Source organism: Pan paniscus, chromosome 2 (genome assembly GCF_029289425.2).
Source record: "Pan paniscus chromosome 2, NHGRI_mPanPan1-v2.0_pri, whole genome shotgun sequence".
Lineage (NCBI taxonomy): Eukaryota > Metazoa > Chordata > Mammalia > Primates > Hominidae > Pan > Pan paniscus.
The window spans coordinates 167,025,728-167,047,975 of NC_085926.1; the positions used below are offsets into that span (position 1 = coordinate 167,025,728).

General features: G+C 36.4%; 1 protein-coding gene across 9 annotated transcripts in view; it reads right to left on the minus strand.

Annotated features, from left to right (window-relative positions):
- Positions 1 to 22,248, minus strand: part of MECOM (MDS1 and EVI1 complex locus) — a 578,348-nt gene that overhangs the window by 46,102 nt on the left and 509,998 nt on the right. For 4 of the 9 annotated variants that reach the window (XM_057301958.2, XM_057301957.2, XM_057301956.2 and 1 more), the window contains exons 3-4: positions 14,265 to 14,399; positions 2,008 to 2,110 (exon numbers count right to left, since the gene is read on the minus strand). In XM_057301958.2, the coding sequence (XP_057157941.1) occupies positions 2,008 to 2,110; positions 14,265 to 14,399 (238 nt within the window). Of the gene's footprint in view, positions 1 to 2,007; positions 2,111 to 14,264; positions 14,400 to 17,022; positions 18,241 to 22,248 lie in introns of those variants that run through there. The other 5 variants (XM_055110662.2, XM_008970930.5, XM_034957705.3 and 2 more) reach the window with 3 other exon arrangements.

Genomic DNA, 22,248 nt, shown 5'->3' on the forward strand with positions numbered 1-22,248 from the left:
CAGTTTCAGTATGAGAAGTCAAGCAGAGAGACCAAGTGAGACACTGCTGCAGAAATCCACATAAGATGCTGGTTTAGTTTAAACTAAACCAGTAACAGTGGTAACAGAAATCTTCGGATTTAGAGGGTCGAGAGAGGGAAGTGTTCTAAAAAAATCAACTTGGCTCTAAAGACAGGATTCTCAATGACATTAGCTGGTTAGGAGAAACATTTCCTATAGTCTGTAATATTATTCATATGTTTAAGATCTATATTTAGGACCTCAGCCAGGAGTCCGAACACAAACAGAATCTCTAGGCCACATCATGCATGGAAAAAGCCTATGTATCAGAGACAGCAAAGATTTTGGGTTGAATGCTGACCCCACCACTTACTAGCCATGCATTCTTGGACAATTTACTTGGCCTTAATTAGGTTCAGTTTCCCTATATGTAAAATGGATATAATTTCTTTCCCACAGGTTCTATGCATAAAAGAGTAAATGAGACAATATAGAGAGAGTATATAATATCTATCATATAGTAGGTGTGCAATACATGTGTTTCATTTTCTTTCCTAGGAAGAGTTGAATCCTAGAAGTATAAAATACAAATCATCATTTAAATATTATAAGAATTATATGTAACATATGTAGTGTATGTATGGATGTAAACATGATATGTTGAAAACAAGAAGAAACTGATGGGTTCAAGAGTGTTGTAAAGGAAAGTAATTTATGAATGGCAGCCCTAAAAGAACAGTCACTTCTATTTAGAACTTTTGGAGTATTAACCTAATCATTAATATTAAATAAAAATAATTGTTTGAAAACCTTTTTAGGTCTAACATTTACAGATGAAATATTCATTGCACCAGAGAAAGCCCAGATTGCAGTTCTTCATCATCTAAGAACTCCTTGCTGCCGAAGAGCCCTTTCCCATTGGGCCAGACACCCTCTTCAGGCTCAAACTCTACCAGGCTAATTGGGAACTCTAGGTTTCTAAAGCTATTTGCATGTCAGAGTTGCTAAGAGGAAAATGAGTACCAAAAGCGCCCCCAGCCCCCGCCGCCAGCCCTCCCCCTCCCCCTGCAAATACAACTACTCTTGTATAACCTACAAAGAGGCAGAATGCAGTCCAAAGGAAAAATTGTTCAAGTAAAGAGAACCCGCCAAGAGTGGCAGCTTCCTGGAGATATAAAAGCAAAAGCTGAGATTTTCCCATCTGGGATGCTAAAGAGATGAAGGGTGGTGATTCCTGACTCTGTGATGGGTTGGAATGGGTAATCCTTCCCAATAGACCTTCCAACTACAAAATATTCTAAAGATGCCATTAGATTATGTTGAACCAAATCACAGTATACTTGGACACAGAAAGAGGAAGAAGAAAAATATATATTAAATTTCCATCTCAATGACACAAATCAATATAAGCAAAATTTTCTCTTTATCTGACCTAAACATGTATCACTACTGATTATCATTATTTTTTATTATCTTTTGATTTAGAATAGGCCTCTGGCAAATAAAAAGTCCTCTGCCTCTATAATTTCTTCATCTATACATTTTTCCCAAGGCCCCTTCAATGACACCCCTCCCATATGGTCATATTGGCTAAGATTTTCCTGCAGTAGAAACACTTTTCCCAGTAATAGAACATTAGATGACAGAAACATCCCCTTGATTTAGGAAAGCTCAAAATCAAGCTCCCTGAAAGACACGTTACACAGTGAAAGGATTCTCACCATAAACTAATGCATTGACAAAAGGTTTAACTAGGTGAGGTTCTGCGCAAATACTCAAAATTCCTTTGACCTCCACTTTAAGGAAGACCTCTGCTTACTTCAGCTTCACTGTAATAGTGGCCAGATGTCAAACCAAGAAAATAGCTGCTTCAAGAGAAGGAACTTGTTGAAACTGACATTGAAAAGCCAGGGAAACTAACAAACACCAGGAACAATGGATGCTTTCGATGCTACTTTATAGTCGCAATGATAAGGTGATAAGGAGGGTGGCGTGAGTGGTACTAACCGTGGATATCCGGCGCCATAGTTTCATGGGGATAGTCTTCGCTCTTCATGAACAGCAGAAGCTCCTCTCCCGGCGCAATGTCTGCAACTACTCTATAGAATATCTTTAAAGACAAAATAAAGGTGGATGGAATCAGGAAAGAGAGAGATGTATATATATATTAATAAAGGGCAAGATATACACTAAGATACCTGTACAAACACCTTAACAAACATCTTTTTCTTTTTATTTGTTATCAAAAGAAGTGTGATTTCCTGTTTTATATATTGAAAACCAGCCCTCTGGTGACAAATGGAAAGCTGTGACTCTCAAGCCAGTTCACAAATCTTTTCCAAATCCTACTTCACAAATCAAATTTTCTTAATGCAAGGCTAGCTGCGTCACATATATCCTGTGTAATGTTTAACGAAGAACTTTCCCTTCTCTGAATCCTCAAAGCACCCTAGCAAACCACACGTACTCACAGAGTTGAATCCTGCCTGGAATTCTCCAGCAGTAGCCTAGCTTACCTTGCACCTTCCCCACTTAAGCAAGTTTGCAAAAGTAGCGCCTTCTCAACAACGTGTTTGGAAGGTAATAGGTTGAAAGGACATGACATAAAGGATCATGACAACAAAGGAGAGTATTTTGTTTTTCAAAACTTAACCCCTCTCTCACCAATCAGAAGGGTGCTCCCATACCAGGGTCCTGCCCTCAGGCCCAGCTCCTGATTCTCTCTCTTTGAAAGTAGGCATTATGCATTTTATTGATTCATTTATTGGGGTGGTGGGGGTGGTGCTTATTCCCCTTGCTTTCTAGCAAAGTGCTGAGGAGAGGAAGCATTTAATAAATCTGTTAATGACTGACTGAAAAGCAGTGGAGCAAGTGTGGAAAGAACCCTGACCTGAAATTTCCAAGAGCCACTGCCTTTCTCCTGAGCAGCTTGGTGACTTAGGCAAGTCATTGTCCAACTTACCTGTCCAGGGACCAGGTTTTTTGTTTTTTGTTCATTTAAAAAAGCTTTTAAGCATGAAAATCTTTAGATGTTTATTCATTCTACCATAAAAATGTCATTAGTTTTTTATTTCATTCTAAGGTTATTTATTAAACAATCCCATAATCAGATAGAGGTTTTAGAAGAAAGAATGAAGTTCTACGATTAACTGGTGAAAATGAGACCAATTATATTATACCGCAGTATCTTTTCAAAACCCTAGAGTACTCTGAGAAGGAAATTATTCCTTTGCCTCATATATTCTTCTCTCTCTTTAACAGTGCCAATGAGTCTTTTCTCCCAATCTTCCTAAGAATGTCCACAAACAGAATCAATCTCTTTTTTCTTTTCTTTTTTTTTTTTTTGAGACAGGGTCTCATTCTGTTGCCCAGGCTGGGGTACAGTGGCATGATCACAGCTCACAGCAGCCTCAACCTCCCTGGGCTCTGGTGATCCTACTACCTCAGCCGCCTGAGTAGCTGGGACTACAGCATGCAACACCACACCCAGCTAATTTTTGTATTTTTTGGTAGAGATGGGATTTCACTGTGTTACCCTGGCTGGTCTCAAACTCCTGGGCTCAAGCAATCTGCCCATCTAGGCCTCTCAACGTCCTAGGATTACAAGTAAGCCACTGCGCCCAGCCCAGAATCAATCTTATTAAGCCAAAAAAGTCCAGATTCTAAATATCTGAGCAAAACACATACACACACACACACACACACATACACTACCAAAACAATAACACAACAACCACCATCATATTCTAAGAATATTACAGTTAACTATGGTTTTTTGCAAAATCACGTGATATTTCAAACTAAGAAAAGCTGCATAAGTTGATGTCTTATAAGATCAGCAGAAATGCTCATACTTTAATTTTATTTATCTATTTATATTTTGGAAAGATGAGAACTTTGTACGTGCCTCTTTATTCCAGTAGGTGGCTCTAAAGTCCAATTGTTTATTTTTCTATAACAAGACCAGAGCACAAAATTGTGCTAAATTTGAAAAATAACTTAATGAGGAGTATTTTCTGCTTAGCTTCTTTCCTGTCAAAATAAAATAATTTTTTTTTCATTCAATAGTAGTTGAACCACCTGAAGCTGGTTTATAGAAAACAATGCTAAACATAAAATGTTGCTATAATATGTTATAATATAACCTAAGATTCTTTGTATTTGTCCACAGATAGAATCCAGACTAACTTGGCAAAATTACTCCTCATTATGTGCTGTTTCTATTAAAAAAAATAGTTTATTTGCACTTTGTATCCTATTAACCCTAGCTGTTCACATTTTCTTTTCCTTGGAAGTACACTGAGAACAGTTCTTTTTAAAGATTACCAGATTTAAAATAATAATAAAATAATGTGTGAGTTTGCTTTTTTCCCCTAAACTTTCCAGTTAAATACTTATAAGTACACTGTTTCATTCTGGAGTTCTATTTCCCCTTAGAAAACAATGGACTTCTCTCAACAGTTTGAATCACCTCTTTTTTTGGCATCTCTCAAAGGTTTAACTTATTAGCTTCCTTTCCAACAACATGTTGACATTTGAATTGTGACATATTAGAACTTTTCGGTGGCTTCTCGGAAATAGTGAGGTTAAAGAGACAATACCCTACAAGACAGTAAAACAGTGCAATTGTCTCTATTGGGGAATACTACTTAGACACACATGTCAGGTCATTTTAAGAGAGTATTATGATATCATTATTTCTTTGTAGTCCACTATTAATCATGTCTCTTTTAATTCCATTTTAGATTTACTCAATCCAATGTGAACAGTCTAAGAAACAAAAGAAATTGATGGATACACTGTAACTATATATTATAAAGACAATTCTCTTTGCCAAGACATAGATCACTACTGTAATTTCCTTTTAAGAGTCCAGATTGTCATGTGAAGAATATTGAGTGCATACAAAATAAAAGACACGGAAGAGTGTTGATGTTGGCTTTATTTACTGGAGGTAAAAGGTGACATTCCAAGCCATGAAAGGCAAAGAAAAGCAAAGTGGATTTTAACTTCAGGGTGTTCTTTTCAATTTTAAGTGAGTTTTTATGGTGCTCATGAAACTGAGGTTTGAAAAGAACTGGCAAGCGCCAGATATAATGAGGGCAGATTCTGGGCATGCTTCCCCATATAGCAATAAGAATGACCCTCGAAGTTCCATTTGCCACACCCTTACCAAGCTAGTCCTTTTCTCAAGGTGTTTCTACTACCTGATCTTCATTACCTCTCATCCCTTAGGGTTTTAGAGACACTTAAGCAACATTGTTTTCCTCTTCTAATTACAATGGCCCGAAAGTATAATTTGAATCCTTGAATCTAGGGATGTCTACATATAAATTTAATTTACTTTCTAATAACATTAATGGTATGCCAGCAGGCATTTGAGAAGTGACAGGAGTAATTTAAACCAAAACAAAATGAAAATTTGTAGCCCTGAAACAATATAGTGGGGAAATGATGGGATGTCATCTTAGAGGAATCAGGCCTTTCAGAAAATATACTTTTATGTTATAAAATAGATCTTTCAGCAAATAAAAATGCAACAAAGGAGTGATTTATATAGATTTTCTCACATATTTGTATATAATAAGTATGTTTGACCATGCTTATAAAATAGAGTTATAATGTCTTTAAAATCTGCATTCTCAAAATCTCGAGTATATTGCAGTCCAGTGAATTACATACCATCTGTGTTATGTGCCATAAGCAGAGACACTACTAATATAACTCTCTCATTTTTGTGTTGGAGAAAAATGGAAGGGAGTCAATTAATCTGTTAAGTTCCATAAAACAGTTAATAATGGGTCTCTTCTCCTATCAGGGTTTTATGTAAAAAGTTCTCTGGATTCAAAATAAAAATATCCTGGATCTGAAATTTTGTAATGAATATACCCCCAATAAATAAAGAGAGGTTCAAAAATATTCAACACTTAGAAAATTTTGAGTTAATATGAAAAGGTTGTTCATTTGTTATTTTTGTTCTCTCTCTCAGAATGTTCTATGAGAAGGAAAAACTCAATTCTTCCCAATATAAGGTGAAAGACAAGAAGAATGGGGCCTTATAGTTTAAGAAAATAGATTATATGGAAATTCCATTTTTTTAAAAAGTCATAATAAATATTTTAAAACCGTGTTAACTCCTCCAAAACTTTCTATTTGGTAGCTAATACCAAAATCCAGAAGCACAACATGTTATGAACTAACCTAACTCCCATACATCTGAAACTTTTGCCAGTTGAGATGGTTTTTTCATTTTATCACATAAAAAATTAAATTTTCCCAGTATCTTGCTAGACTCTTTTTATTTTTCTATAAGGCAATATTTATACCTTTGAAAGTATGAATATTATATTTGGATCTCTGGATACCTCAATTTATAAGGATAAGTTTTTATAGTAAATGTTTTAGTAACAGATTTCTTCATGTTCTTTTATTTTTAAAATTTGTTCAAATAGCACACTAGTGAAATTTCTAAATGTTTATTTAAAATTCTAAATGATTCAAGTAGTTGAAAAGTAAAACTAGAAATCCAAAATTGTTCAGTTTCACCACTGGTAAAACCCACAGCTTAAGGCATAATTATAATATTATACATGTATATAGAAATTAAATGCCCTAAACAGAATTATTATAATTAATTTATTTTAATCAAACCCTGAAAGCAATTCCAAATGCAAAGAGAATATCCATTCAGCTAATACTCACAAGGCTAAGTTAAGTATAAAAGACAGTGGTGATATGAAATTGATTGAGCAAATTTAGACTTCCAAACTGTACATTTTCATGTGGTGTTATTTATAAATATAAATGTGCTTAGATATATTACATATTTTATAATTTGACATAAACTTGGCAAAGTATATGTTTTGGAGAAATTTTTAAATTTGCATATTAGCAATCTCATGTATATAATTCTATATAATAAGAATGAATGCTTCATGGCACATGATTAATTCTTATTATATATCATACAAGTTATATGTAATTATATATTATGTTTTATAAAATTTATATTATATATACTTGGAATTAGATTTAATCATATATCATTATTCATTTTATTTGGTTAAGTCCAAGATGACAGCAGTAAAGCAGGCATAGACACTCATAAGCACTTTGATAAGAAAGTTAATATGCCATAAAAGACTTTCAGTCTAACTCTGTTTTATACTTTGAAGGACTGCGTTCAACCAAATCCTCTATCATTAGTTTTTTCAAATGGTAATCAGGTGGGTCTTGTTTATTATACTAGAGAACAAAAATCTGGAATCTGTCAGATTCTTTATCTGTGGATTGATTTGAAGTATTATGTTTGTATTGTTGAGACAGAAAAGTTCTGCACACAAGGGGGAAAATAAGAAAGAAGGAAAACACATTTACTTTTAAAAAGATGAACAAGGCTTTATTGTTATGAATCCCCGTTTGTTTTTCCTGATCAAACACTGGAAGTTTTATTTATGCTTAATAGACTGCATTTGGCATGTCTAAAAATGACAGAAGTGTGAATTATGAATGACCTTCAACCTATGCAGGAAGTTGTAATAATTGAAATAATAGAGAAATATACTCCCAGCAAAATCTGTACTGAGAGAAAACCTTTTCTGGCTATTGGTGTCTTTTCACTTTGAAGTTAACAGTTGATTTCTTCCTCTTCCAGCTCCCAACATTTGGCCTAAATGCTTTATTTTCTATACCTTCATTCAATGTACTTTCTGAAGACAAGGAAAAGCTGAATGGAACTTCAGCAATTGGAGGGTGGGTAGGAGAGGAGGTAGGTAGCCGTTTGCATGTTTGAACAAAGTCAGCATTTCATATGGACATATCTGTCAGTCTTGGTACTGCAGAGAGGTGGCATCAAGTCTACAGATGCAATATATGCATTAGGAAACATAGTCTGGACCCTGATCTATCCATAGTAATGTGGGAAACTCCAATTCAGGAATGATGTAAATTTTAATAGGAGTATCTGCAGGAAGGATCCTATTATACATTCTGAGCCTAATTAATAAGAGGTAAAGAGAAGTGTCTTCAGCAGAGATTGATGACTGAACATAAATTTGTTCAACACTATGGAAGCTTTATCATGGCTAAGCATTGCCAAAGCAAATCACCCTTAGTTTCTCCAAAGAAAAAGTATCCCATATTTGTCTTCAGGGTCACAGTCTAAAGACAAGAAAATATTAATTGAAAAAGATCAAGTACTGCCTTGCTATATCCACTTCCTAAATGAAAAATATGACTCCATGAGACCAAGATTATCTTTGGTGTGGAAATTTTTTCTTCTCCACATCTTTATCTCTTTGTCAGTAACATGAAGAGAAAACCAAGTATAACTTATTGAATGAAACAAAACAGAGAGAGAATTGTTAGTTCTAGTTTGCATAAATAGGGCAATTGATAAAGATGCACATTACTATACACGAAGCTTACAGTGTACCCAGCCTGAAAGCCTTGCAAGATGTCTCCTTAAATAACCTCTGAGGGTCTATCTACAGACCCCCCCAAAATATCCATTAGCCACCTGTCTTTAATGTGGTCATTTCATCTGACTGTATAAAAACTGATGTTCATTTTGAATGGTTTCCAAACCTTTGGGAAGAGTTCCATCATTACATTACAAAGAAGCTAAAAAGATCATCTTTGGTGTTTTACTTGGCTGGAGGCTTCTCTTGTGTCCTTGACCAAAACATTATCCTCCTTCATGGCTTGTAAAGCATTCTTATGACTTTTATATGCCCTCCCAGAAATAGTTACAGTCTATTGTGTATGTGATGCTTTGTGATCTTCCTGAATGAAAGGCGATATATACATGCAAACACTAACTATTTAAAATGTACACTTAATACTTCAGGTCACCCTCTCTTTCAACTTATGCAGTTTGTGAATCTTAACAAAAATCCTAGTGTTATGTCAGTGTTGCATCCTAGGTATTGTTACATGAAGGAAACTTCATTGGGGCAGGGGATGAGGTGATGTTTGTTTTATGATGTAAAAATCAAATGGCAAACTATGTTTGAAAGAGTTTCATCTTCAGGTGAAGGAAGTAACTTGTCAGCCAGACAACATCCCCCCAAAGTCAGCTTAGGCACTGTTCACAAAGCCAGTCTCTGGGTATTGCCAGCTGGCATTCATCTTAAAACAGCAGAGCATAACTTTGGTATAAAAGTGGAACTTGACTTAAAAGCAAAGCAAAGAAAATGCCCAAAGCCAATAATAACTTTAACATCAAAAGAAGTGGTACAAAATGTGGACAGATACCCTTGTAAAGGAAGAGCAAATTAACAAATTACCTGACAGTAGACACAAACATTTTAAAAAAGTGTAAAGAGGGTAACAAATTACATTTTTGCAGTATATATAGCTAATCTACCTTGCTGTTTTGCACAAATTGTACTAATCGAAAGATGCAGGAAAGTGGATTTTTTTCATAGGAAAATCCAAAGAAAATAATAATTGAGCCCATAATAAGCTCACAATAAAATGCTGTTCTAGTGTCACAGCAGTCTGATATAATCATTCACGTGGACCTAAGGAGAGCGAACGCGGGGTGCCACATCAGCTAGGATTGTCCTGGAAGCAGTTAAAACTTTATAAGGTAAAGCACAAACGAGAACAATGCCTGTTCCAACTGAAAACACTGTAGAGTCTTGTTGCCATTCATTAACCACAAGGGAGCTGGCAGAATCCTTAAGTGAATTCTGACTTTGTATTCTCTGAGGGGCACTCATTCTTCTGTAACTCATTTCTTCAAAATATACATCAGGCATTAGATAATCTCTTATCGACACATTTCTTTTTATTTAGAGTGAACAGCAGACTTCTCTTATTCTACTTAGTAAATACCAGCTGTCAAGGGCCTACTTAAAAATGAAAGGACTTATCACCTTGTGTAAATGACAAGATTAATAATGTCTTGGGTTTCTGAGAACTTTATTCTACTCATAGACCATGTTAGGGCAGGCCAGGAGTTTGAATAAAATTGTGTTCCTTCTTATGGTACAGAATACACACACACATATACAAAACATTATCCCAAAGTACTCGCCCAGATCATTCTAACTATCAGTGGAAAGGCAGATTTCATTTAAGTCTAAAAAGTCAACTTACATAAATTGTATTAATTGTAAGTGGAAAGGCAGGTCTCATTTAAATCTAAAAAGCCAACTTAGCTAAATTGTGTCTTAGTGACTCTCTGATTATTACCAATATGTTTTCACTATGAAGATGTATTAGAGTAAAGCTGTTGTGTCCAGAGAACTACTCCATAAGTACCCAAACTTTGTGAATCTATTCAAACATGAGAACTGGCCTTGTCTGAGGTGGATGGGGGTCTATGGGTAGGTAGCCCTGGTTCTGATCCAGGCGAAGGGTATATGTGGGGTCAAAAGGAGACTTATCAAAGGATGGAGAGAGAGGTGAGAACAGGGTGAGACCGACCAAAGCTAAAGCAATGAGTTATGTCCACCAATCAAAATGGTTTGTAAAAGTAAGACAGCTACAAGACTTTAAAGGAAAGAATATCTAAATAACTAGTTTTCCTTAAAAAAAAAAACAGTATATCATGTAGATGTTTGGTTTACTTCACATTAAACACATAGGTGCTTCTGTATGTAAATGAAACCTCTGAATAATGAAAAAAAACATTTTTATGCTTCCTCTCTATATTGGTCCTCTTGAGGACCTAGTCTGGAAAGAGATTTCCTTAACCAACTCTCTGCTTTTGCTCCTACCCTGCTCTGCCTTTCAGGGCCAGTTCTTGCTCCTGAAAGCAACCAAGGATAATTTCAGGTTGTTAGAATGTAAATATTTAAGCATTGTCTGTCTCAGTAAAAATTTCCAGCTAAACACCGTGCCACAGCCATAGACCTATGTAGCATTGTAGAGAAACTTTAAGGGAAAAATAATTAGAATATTAAGGATAAAGAGACTTGGGTATCTTTAATGGATCTATTATTTTATGACTTGAGTGTGACTGTGACTCAATTGACTAGTGTCTTTGGTATAGCTTCTTTCATAGAGATAAATTACTGTAGTTAATACATTTTTTCAGGGGTGAATAAAGATATCAGTCAGAAGCCACAGCTACTTAGAAAGTATGGTTTAGCAGTGATGTCAATGTTTTCAGAATGTGCATCTCCAAAAACATCACTGCAATAATTTTGGAAGCATGAAATGAAAGAGACGTCTAAAATCACAAAACTTGAGTCTTTCTAGGCAGCACTGACAAGAAAAAAAGCTGCCACAAAGCTCATTCCGTCTGAAAAAAAAAATCTGAAATGAAATAACTCACAGAAATCTACTGGAAAATTTAAACTCAGGAAAATTTCCTTAAATAAAATGCTGGTAGAAAGGCATGGGGAAAGTGGTAACTGGGTGGCTTTCATTTTTATTTTTTTCTGATACAAAATAGATTACATCTTTTATCAACTTTACTTAAAAACCAAAATCCATGCTGTTTCTAGAACTTCTTCACCCACAAAGAAATCAAATACAGGTTATCCAGCATACAACATTTTGACTGTCCTTCTACTATCAAACTGTATTATAATCTTAGCAAGCACATTTATTTTCTTCAATATGGCTCCTCCATATCATTAAAAACTGATCTGAATTGATTAAACTTGATCTTTTAACATTAGAATTTTAAAAAATATGTATCTTTGAAAAAGTAAAGTACAATTTATACACTCTTGTTTTGTCCTGGGTAATCTTTTTATTTCTTTGTTAGATGGCCTAATTATTACCATGACTAACTTGTTTGTAATTGAAAGCTTCATCTCAAATTCCATTTTTTTTAGAGTCCAGGATTTATACCTGTCTTGCTCTAAAATTCACTTGATAAACTTTATCCGTATCTAAAAATCAGAGCAAAGAGAAACACTTTTTATAATTTCTTGTAGAGCGTTCCATTTGCTTTTGTGTTAGACAGGTGAGTTGATGTCATTAATGCTTAATAATTACTCCTATACCAGGGTCTCTCTCTATAGCTAAATATTAAATAATACCTCCCGCAATGGGAGTGTTCATTATGTGATGAGTTGTGCTTATTCACCATTTGGCAGCTCCTATTCCTCATGGAAAAGAGAGCAAAAAACAGACCTAGAGAATCTCTTTAGTCAGCTCTTTTATCATTGTACCTAGTCCAACATTCACATTTCAAAGCTGTCTAGAATTGCTAGTTTTAATTGGATTTTAGAATATTCATATGTGCTTATAGGTGAATATGCTTATAATATATGCATATACTATTTGGGTGTCTCTTCCCTTTTGTCTTGTCAATTGGGCTAAGAGTGATTGTATACATCTACACGTATCATACAAATCTGACTTTTACCTCTGACTTTCCTCCCTTGTTGTTTATGGATGAATTTACTTGAATTTCACAATTATATTATTTGATATGCATTCTGTTAGCATCTTAGATTTCTGTCAGCATAAGAGTTAAAAATTACCACTTAAGAAAAATGTGTGTCTAATATTGTCCTTGTCTGTTTTCCCAGATTAAGTATTTTCTCTGATTCTTTAGTCAAAATAAGTAAACACGCTATTCATTAAGTGATAAAACTGGCATATTTTCTTTTGAAAACAATGGATTTTACAATGTATATTTCAAAAGTAACTATGGTAAAATTATAAATGCCTACTCTAATGAGTAGCCTAATTCATAGTGAGAAACAGGAAAACAGTTTCCCTTTGCAATCAAGATTCCCAATACGAGTACATTTATTATAAAACACTACACACATAAATATTAAATGAAAAAAATGGCTGCAAATAGACTTAGATTGGCTACAAGTCCCGTTCTTAAATCATCTTTTCACGGATTCTACAACAGTTTTATCTGTCTAAGGAAATAGCTTCCATTGTCAATAAATATGAACAGCAAACAATTATTATGATATGATTATATTATTTCATCTTAAAGCTATCATTTGAGGTCCTCCAGTTCCTTTTGTAAGGAGTATAACATTAATTCACTCACAATACCTATGTATTTCCCACATCTACAGATAGTAGGTACTCAAAAAATATCTGTTGTTGATGGCGACAGTAACTCATATGATAGACGGAATATTTTCTGTTCACAATCAATAGCTAATTTAATAATGTTTTCCCTTGTCAATAATTCCTCTTGTTTTCTTATAGCAAGGAGAAAAAACAATTGATTGGTTTATTATTTTTGATATATGTTGAAGATTTTTAAATGATTTCCATTTAAACCTAATTTTACAATTTACTACCTCTTACACCATTTAGTCAGTAAAAATTATCCGGTAGCTGGTAAGATGCCAAAGAATAATCTCATAATAAGGAATGAAATAGAGTCTTAGACCAATTGACAGTAGCTTTATTTAAGTTTTCAATTGGAAACATTTAATTTAAACTATTCTTCTTCTTGATGGTGATTTCATAGTAGATTTGCCAAGCAACCACTTCAATATGGTCTTTGAAACATATTTGATTTAGGAAACCATTGGGTTAAGAGAAATAAATGATTATAACATAATTAAATTCTAACTCAACAATGTTTATAAAACAAAAATGGGCTGAATTTCTTGTTATTTTAGGTATTGTCATATTATAAGATTCATAACCTAATTTTATTAAGTGTAAAATATGTTTCACGATATTGTCATGATCTTTATTTCACAGTTATTGTTATTAAAGTCAACCTCACTGCATGGTCCTCCATAATGTCACAAAGCAGTTTCCAGCAGGGTTATTTTTAAACTTTTTAACATATACCAAAAAAAGTATTTTAATTAATCTAAAAGTAAGTGTTCTCATTTATAATTAGGCAAATCAATATAAAATGCATAATTAGATAAGACCACACTGATACTATGCATATACATTTCAAATAAAACCTATATAACATTTCAAGTATATCACTTCCAATTTCTGCATAAATTCACAAGATGTTCTTGATTAGCTCAATACCTTTTATGAATGTACCTACTATGATAGCAAAGAAAAACTGAACGGTAGGCAGTAATAATACTCAGTTTTTAAATCAGTCACACCAAGAAAACTGGTGCATTTATGAAGGATACTAGTACAAAGTGAATAGACTACCCAAAGAATGTAAAGAAAGTAGTACTAAATATGAATTTGTTCTGCATTTTACTTATATTTGTGCATTATCTTTCACAATATCAACAAACAGGCCACAAGGGTCTACTGCAGCTCACTGTTATTTTTATTCTTCAGGCTCCAATGATACTTTTGTGCTCTCAAGGAAAGACAAGAAAATCTTTACAACATACCTGATCATTTATCTGGCATGCAACGAGGTTGTGCTGATCATAACAGCCAGCGAATCTAATGTACTTGAGCCAGCTTCCAACATCTGGTTGACTGGCATCTATGCAGAACTTCACATTGTAAAATTCATCTAAGATCTGGAGGGAAGAAGATGAGAACAATCAATTGCCATATTGGCCCACTCATTAAAATAATCAGTTGTTTGAAAATATTTCATTGAAATGTATATTCCTTCTTTGGATCTTTAAAAAAAGTCAGATCACAAGCACATTAATAGAGGGGAAATGAGAAGTTACCTTGACAATGACAACATACTGCTTTTTTAAAAAGGAATAAAGCACTTGCAATTTGTTACAAAAACTGATTAATTGGTTTCAAAAATGCTTATTTTCATATGCATAAATTAGTGCTAATTTTATCCAATGTGATTTTTGCAAAAAATAATATTGAACAGCATATATTAACATAATATTTCGAAACATTACAGTCAATATTTCATATTCGTATAGTCTCATGTAAGCATATATTTTCACATTTTTGCACTTTAATTTAAAAACTTCCATCTAAATTTTTTTTTCATGGTTAGCATCTCATTACCATGAAACAATTAAATCACACTCTTAATTGAAGGAGATAATAAGATTTGTCTTATAGGTGCTTCCAAACCAACTAAAGAAAAACAAATTAAAATAATGAATTCGGAAACACTCGTGCAAAGTATGGCAAACTCAGGTTTTAGTTAACACATGTCAATGCATGTTTCAATATTTTGTCTAGTAAGCAAAATAAAGCTGGCTCCTTGTGAACAAATAAAAAATATATTAAAATACTGTAATGAACTGCCATCATTAGGTATACTTGTATCTTGTTATTTTTCATGAAATTTTACATTTGGCCCATCTAAATGTTAATCATTAGTTAGGACACACTAAACAAAAATTGAAGAGGGAAACTTCCATTTTTAAGATCATGTGTACTTAAACCAAGCTATTCTGATTCACTAACAGCAATAATGTCTTAAACATCAATATTAAAAGCTGTAGAGTTGTTGACCTGATGGAATAACTACAAAGGATGGTAATGTTATGTCAATCAGTTAATACAAACGAGGAAGTTTCCTATCAAAGACTAAGCAATATACCTAGAACAAAAATTATTGAATTAAATAACTTCTACAGATCTCTGCTGTATGCATAACCACATAAAAGTTAAAATTAAACTCTTGAGTACTGAGACCAAAAGCAATTTTGCATAGAATTCAGGCAATCACCCAATTGCAGATTCAAGTCATTAACTCACCATATACTTCAAGAAAAACCCAGTGCTCCAAGGGCTTTAGTCAAGAAGCCCTGTGAATAAGCCTTTGGCCATGAGGAAATTGAAGGGCAATAAGTCGTCCCAAAATTTAAAAAAGAAAAATCGAACATAAGATAGGGATATTATTAAACACACACACACACACACACACAGAAATCAAACTCTTCTTTTTCAAGGATGCCTCTTCACACTAACAACGACAGAAGTGTACACTTAAATATCCTTTCTATTAAGAGGACAAATTCTAAAAATTTGTTATCAATAAAATTACAAACTTTAAGATGCTTCTTCAACTCTCAGTGCTGAGTAACTCAAATGGCAACTTGAGATTTCCCCCCATCCCAGATGTTGAAAAGGTACATAAATAATAGCAATGCACATTTTTAAATAGTAAAAAGTTGGAGTTTGTTGCTGGGTTTTGTTGGTTTGTTCAGTCTGTTTGGTTTCTGGTTGATCTTTTGCTGTTTGTTTCCTTGACTGGCAAAAAAAAGAAAAAAAAGAAAAAAAGAAAAAGAAAAGGCAGTTCTCCTGACACACCAAAGAAATATTTAATAAAGGACATAGAATAAAGCCAGTGAAATGCAACACTAATTCCATTTCATATTTGCAGAGAGATGTGGAAAACTTGTTAATTTCAAAGTCAAGAAGCATCCATCCCCTTAGCTTTCAAGCATACCCTTTCACAGGGGCAGGGAGTTAAGTATTACATACACTGCACATAAAAATTGTAGGTGTAATTTTATTCCGTGTTAACATTATTAGCATTGCCACTGTCAACAGCAAAATTAATTTTTAAAAAGGTTCATTTCCAAAGAATGTCTTTTTACATAATCTGTTATACGATTATTCAAAGATTTCACCATCATATTAACATTCTTCCTCTCAATATTCTTGCCCCAAGACAAAAGCTTAGCTTTCTCCAGAAACGTTTGCCCCCTGGGTGAATTATTCACTTTTGATTTGCTAGCAGAACTGCATTTGTCTCCCAAATGTCTTAATCGTGTCGGAAATCTCGAATAAAATAAAGTAACGACACATCTTCAGTCATTTCATATAACACACTTCTGTGTTTTTAAAAGCTGTCAACCTCCAAAGATAGCTTAAAAAAAAAAAAAAACCCTTTAGGTAGACTTTAGAGAAAGGCCCTTTCAAAAAACCAACAGCAAAAGGAAAAAAAAAAAAAAATCCCCACAATCTAGCCAAAGGGTCCGAATGTGACTTTCTCGCGAAGCAGCACACGATGTTGGACAGCAAAGCTGTTACTTGGCAAGGTGGAACTGGGCCGAGAGCGGCTCCAAAGTCGCGTGGCCAGTGCCAGGAATTCAGATTTTGGCAACCGCACCTTGTGCGTCCCCGAAACCGACGGACAGAGACACACGGAGGGAGGGGAAGGAGGAGAAGAGCGCAAGGAAAAGAGGCCGACAAGCCGGCAGAGAAACCCACCGAAGGCCGGACGACCCACCCCGGAGACGTGTCCAGACCGCACCGTTTCGCAGGAGGAACAAGGAAATCGCCCGGCTTAGCAACGTAGATAAGCAGCAGGGCTCCGCGAGACTGCGGGCGAGGAGGAAAGAAGGCTGGGGGCGGGGGGCGCCCGTAGAAACGGTGCCCCGGCAGGAAACTGTCCGAAGTGACAAACTTTCACATCGCCCAGACTTTTTTTCCTTTTAAAGTGAGGAGTTCTCTTACCTTCAGATTTCTATGGCCTCAACTCAGCAATAATAGGCAATCACAGAAGAATCAAAATAAACAAAATAAAATAATCAGCAGCCCCCAACGCTCCTGCACGAAAATCCTTTCAAACGATCCCGAGCAACATTTCGAGATGTTTAAAAATAATAATAATAATGTTTTAAAAGCCTCGCGTCTCGATTTCCAAATGGGTCTCTGACAACTTTGTCCGTCTCTAGGATCTGCTCTCCAGGACCACGCGTTTCGGATTTATTGTCCGCCAACAGTGTATTTTTAATACAAGAAATGAAGTCTTCTTTCGTCTGGGTGACCCGGGTTTGGTGTGTTTTGGCTTTTTCCCCCTTCCTAAATGAGCTCGGAGCTATTCCTTCTGGTTCACATCACCTCCCTCTTTTCTCACTTTCTCTTGCTCTTATCAGCCCGATGTGTAATGAAAGTTATCTGAAACCCACTAAAACTTCTACTTCTCCTTCCCAGTTCCAATGGGGGAAAACAAGCAGGAGGAGGAGAGTTTGAAAAGGTGGGGGGCCTGGGGAGGCGAGGGGAGCTCTATCCCCCTTTCAGATCCTCCGCAGCGCCTTCGCGGGTCCTGGACCCTCACGGGATCGTCCCCTTTCGCAACTCCAAGCTCAGCCGCCGGGTTTCTATTTCATGAACTGTCTCTTTAAAGAGGATCTGCTCGGCCATCCAGAAAGAACCCGGGGCGAGGGAGAAAGGGAGCTATCTCCCGCCGCCCAGAGTGATCTGATCGGAAGCCAGACGGGCTCCTCTTTTAAATTTTTAAAGTGACAGCAGCCTCCTCTGGCGGGAGAGGTCACAAAAAGGTCGCCAAGACCCAAGTCCTATAGGGACAGACTGATTATGGATGCACCATCCCCCTTAAACATGTAGATTTCTCTGGGTAAACAACCAATGGGGAGATCTCGCCAGGCAGGATTTCTTTCCCCAGGGAAATAGCCTCTGTTTCGATGTCTTGAAAGCACAAGTGTGGTGTGTGTGTGTGTGTGCGCGCGCGAGTGTGTGTGTGCATGTGTGTGTGTGAGAGAGAGAGAGATGGGGGATGGGAGGGATGGGGAAGGGTAGAGAAGTGCTTTCAGGGGTGTGAGGGTGTGTGCACCGAGGCAGGAGGGGGCGGGGGTAGGGGGGAGAGGTAGTGCTGGAGTGGGGAGGATAAAGCTTAGGGTATAGGGACGCTAGTTCAGACTAAATATAAATAGTTTAGAAATTCTCAGAAAACAGCAACCTCAAGAGTGAAAAGTTGACATGTACATTTCCAGTTTTCTGCTAAGCATTAAAAAAATTTTTTTTAATTGAAACTCATACTCTAATTTATTCCCTTCATTCTTGTAGCTAGGTCAGAGGAAGGGCGTGCAAAATTTTCAAACCATATTTTTCTTTAAAGATATTTTAAAATCTGAAAAATTATTGGCATATAACCCGCCCAAACAGCGTATTATGGGTTTAGAGAGATTGATGACTATCTGGTGAGTCTTTGCCATTTTCTTTGATACATTAATTAAAACACCTTGAACGCCAAAACGTGCAATAAGCAATTTGACAACTCAGATTATTTTTGAACGTTTAACATCATAAATGCTGCTTTTAGTAATCCGTACTATCCTATGTTTAATAACTTTCTAATATACCTTGGGTACATTTAAACCAACACATTGTAGAAAAGACATTGGAAGAAAGAATACAGGGGATACATAGCAAAATAAAAGGGTCTACAGATTTATTCATGGCCAACTTTGTAAGATTTAGTAAATCCCACTGGCTAAATGGAAGTAAACGCGTTTTTATCACAAAACTCCATTCATAAAAACAAATGGACAAAATCCAACTCCCCAGCTCAACAATGGAAAGTTAAGCAAAGTAAGCGAGTCTAGGGACACTTGCGGGGGAGAGGTGGGGCAAGAGGGGCTGGAAAGTGTGCTGACGGTTAAACTTTAGCTGCAAACGGGATAACACAAGTGCCACCCACTTTTTGTTTTCTCCAAGTGCAAATAAACGTGTAAATCCAGTAGAACTATATTTTCCCAAAATATTGATTTAAAAACAAAAATAGTAGCAAAAGGGAGGGATTGGGGGAGAGAAAATGACAAGAGGTGGTGACTAATTTGTTTCGGTGGCCTGTTATCTGTGACATTGAACTGTTATTTCAGATAATGGTCATTGTTTGAGAGAAAATCGCACAGCAGTGGTAGGTAGGACAGGAAAAATCCTTTGTAAATAACCTAAAACCCGGTCAGATATTCCCATAGAGTTGGGCGCTTGAGAACCTTTAAGAGCTCCTGGTTCGTGGCCATTGATTTCCTGCCCTCCCTCAACTTGCCCATTGTCGGAGCTTTCTTTTTTTTTTTTTTTAATTTAGCCATAAATTGGACCGGCTCGAGCTATGAGCTCTTCTATTTTCTTCCTGTCAGGATGAGGGATTTGTTTTATGATGCATTGTGTATTAAATACAAGTAATCTGGGGAACCGATTGCTTCAGACAGTGCGGCCTGATCAGGGGGTCTGGGAGCTCAGCGCCCCAACCCCTGCCCCAACCCTGCGGCCCCCACCTCCTTGCCCTTTACAAAACTGCTTTCAAAACGAGGAAACGTCGGTAGGCAAACAAAAGGTCGTGTGGAATCATTGGCAGGTCCTGGCTAAATTAGGATTTCATGGAAAGGGCCTCCGAGTTTTTTCCCCTATATTGGCTTCGGGTGGGGGGAGGCGGAGCGACTTTCAAGGTCTGGATACTTGCAGGTACGGCAGGACGCCGGTAGATGGCATTGCGCTCCGAAATAAAGCGCAGCGCCGGCGGCTCCAGCCACCCAGGTGAACCCGCCTCTGCCCGCCAGGCGCCGGCAACACAGCTCTGCCTTCCGCCTCGCCCGCCGTTCCGCGTCCTCCCGAGCTACGAGAGGAAGGCACACTGCAGTCCAGGCATGTAGACATCAGCCTGAGAGAAGGCTATTCCTACGTCTGAGCTTCTCTTCCCCAAATATAACCAAGAGTGAACGCTTACCCTCCGAGACCTTGGAAGATGTACCTAGAAGAATGGAGAATTCATTGCATCATCATTATTATTATATTAATATCATCATTATCGTCATCATCAGTCTTGTTCTCCACTGAATAAATTGTGAAAAAGACTAAAGGAAATCATCAGAAGGACCTGGGCAAAGGAAGCTAACAAAACACTAAATCTTAATGTCTCTCTCTTTCTCTCTCTCTCTCTCTCTGTGTGTGTGTGTGTGTGTGTGTGTGTGTGTGTCTGTCTGTCTGTCTGTCTGTCTGTCTCTCCCCTCTCCCCCACCCCATCCCACTCCCTTTCTCCTTTGGGTATATAACAATAACTTCATGTAAAGGCAGAGTCATCTCACTTTTTCTTCACACAACTTAAAGTTTAAAGATAGGGTTCTGAAATCCCACAGTAGTTAGACTGGCCTTGTTTCTCATGAAAGGGCCTTCTTGCTATTTAAATAAGAATTATTTAGAAGACCTGATCCATCTTCCCCAATAAGTGAATGAAACAGGAAAGAAGGTTAGAGGAAAAGGTTTTTGCAACGGGCTTGCTTCTTCCCCTGTTAGCTTGCTTTCCATCAGAAGGTTTCTAAAACAATAAATAAATACAAGGAGCCAAATACCATCACCAATTCCCTTTATTCCTTGGGATTTCTGGTGAAATCTGTTTACAGTAGTTCCCAGTTACAAATTAATCTGCAAAAGCCGCTGTCTGCTCAGCAGTAATCAGTAACATGCGTGTTCTGCAGTGTTTAGCACTGCCCTTGAAATGGGCTATTAAAAATAATGGTTTTACTATAATCTCAAACCAGCTTTAATTTGCAAACATGTATCAGGACAGATGATCTAAATATTAAGGGGATGGAGTAGGAGAACAAACTAAAACAAATGTATAGCTTCGGGGAAAGAAGAAAATGGAATGATTCATCAGTGATGTTTAAAAAGAGAACCAGATTTTAAAAACATTTTTCCAGAAGGAATGATTATTTTTTCTTTCTTGATCTGTTAATTGTTGTTTACCAGGAAAAGGGCATTGGAAAAATATGAGGGTTGAGTGTGAGCTGATAGATTTTCTAGGAGTTGTAAAGATCCCCCTTTGGCTGATGGCAGGGCTAGGGTGGGAGAGGTTAATGTGTTTTCTTCCTGGTTTGAAAAGGGCATAAACCCTCCTCAGGCCCCTTCCTTCCTTCCCCAGCTGTGTGGATTGCAGAATCTTTAAAAAGCCCAAAGATTTCCAATAAGGCCACTGGCTCTGCCTTCATTGTGTAACTGTTTATTTAAAATAAGTCAATATATTAGTTAAAGCAGTAAGAAGTTAGTGCTCCAGTATTCAAGTGATTCCCACAAGACTGTAAACTGATGCCTCTTTTAAGCCTTAAACTTCATGGTCGTCCCAGAAGTAAAAGTTCTGCTAATGGAGACCCTATGGGCATGGTACATTCCAGCACATCATTAAAGGAAAGAAAAGCAGTCCAGCCAAAGCCAGATGAAATGACTGCACTGTCCACTTTTAATAGGCTTCCTGTGGACAAACAGCACTGTAACACTCTGCAGAGGACAATATTTAAAAACAAGACAACTTGCTGGCAGTTTTCAATACCGTAAAGTTAATAAAGTATGTTCCCATTCACCCTGACATTATGTTTTTAGTTTATAGAGGAAGGCACTTTATAACCTCAGTCTAAATTCCCTTAATTCTGCAGCTTTGGGTTTCTTGAGGTGGCTAAATATACACTAAACTCCAAGCCTAACATCTTTGTTTTAACTCTATTTTTTTGTAGCTTTTCAAGAACGTACATGTGCATTTTTACATTTCTCAAGTGGAGTTTTATTCATGGAGATTCTGTTAAATCCTGTTTCATACAGTTCATGTCAAGAAGCATGAAAGAATCTGAGAAATTGACATTTGGCTGAACAATAAGTGCCTGCTAATTAAATTAGCTTCGTGTATAGATATTGATGTGT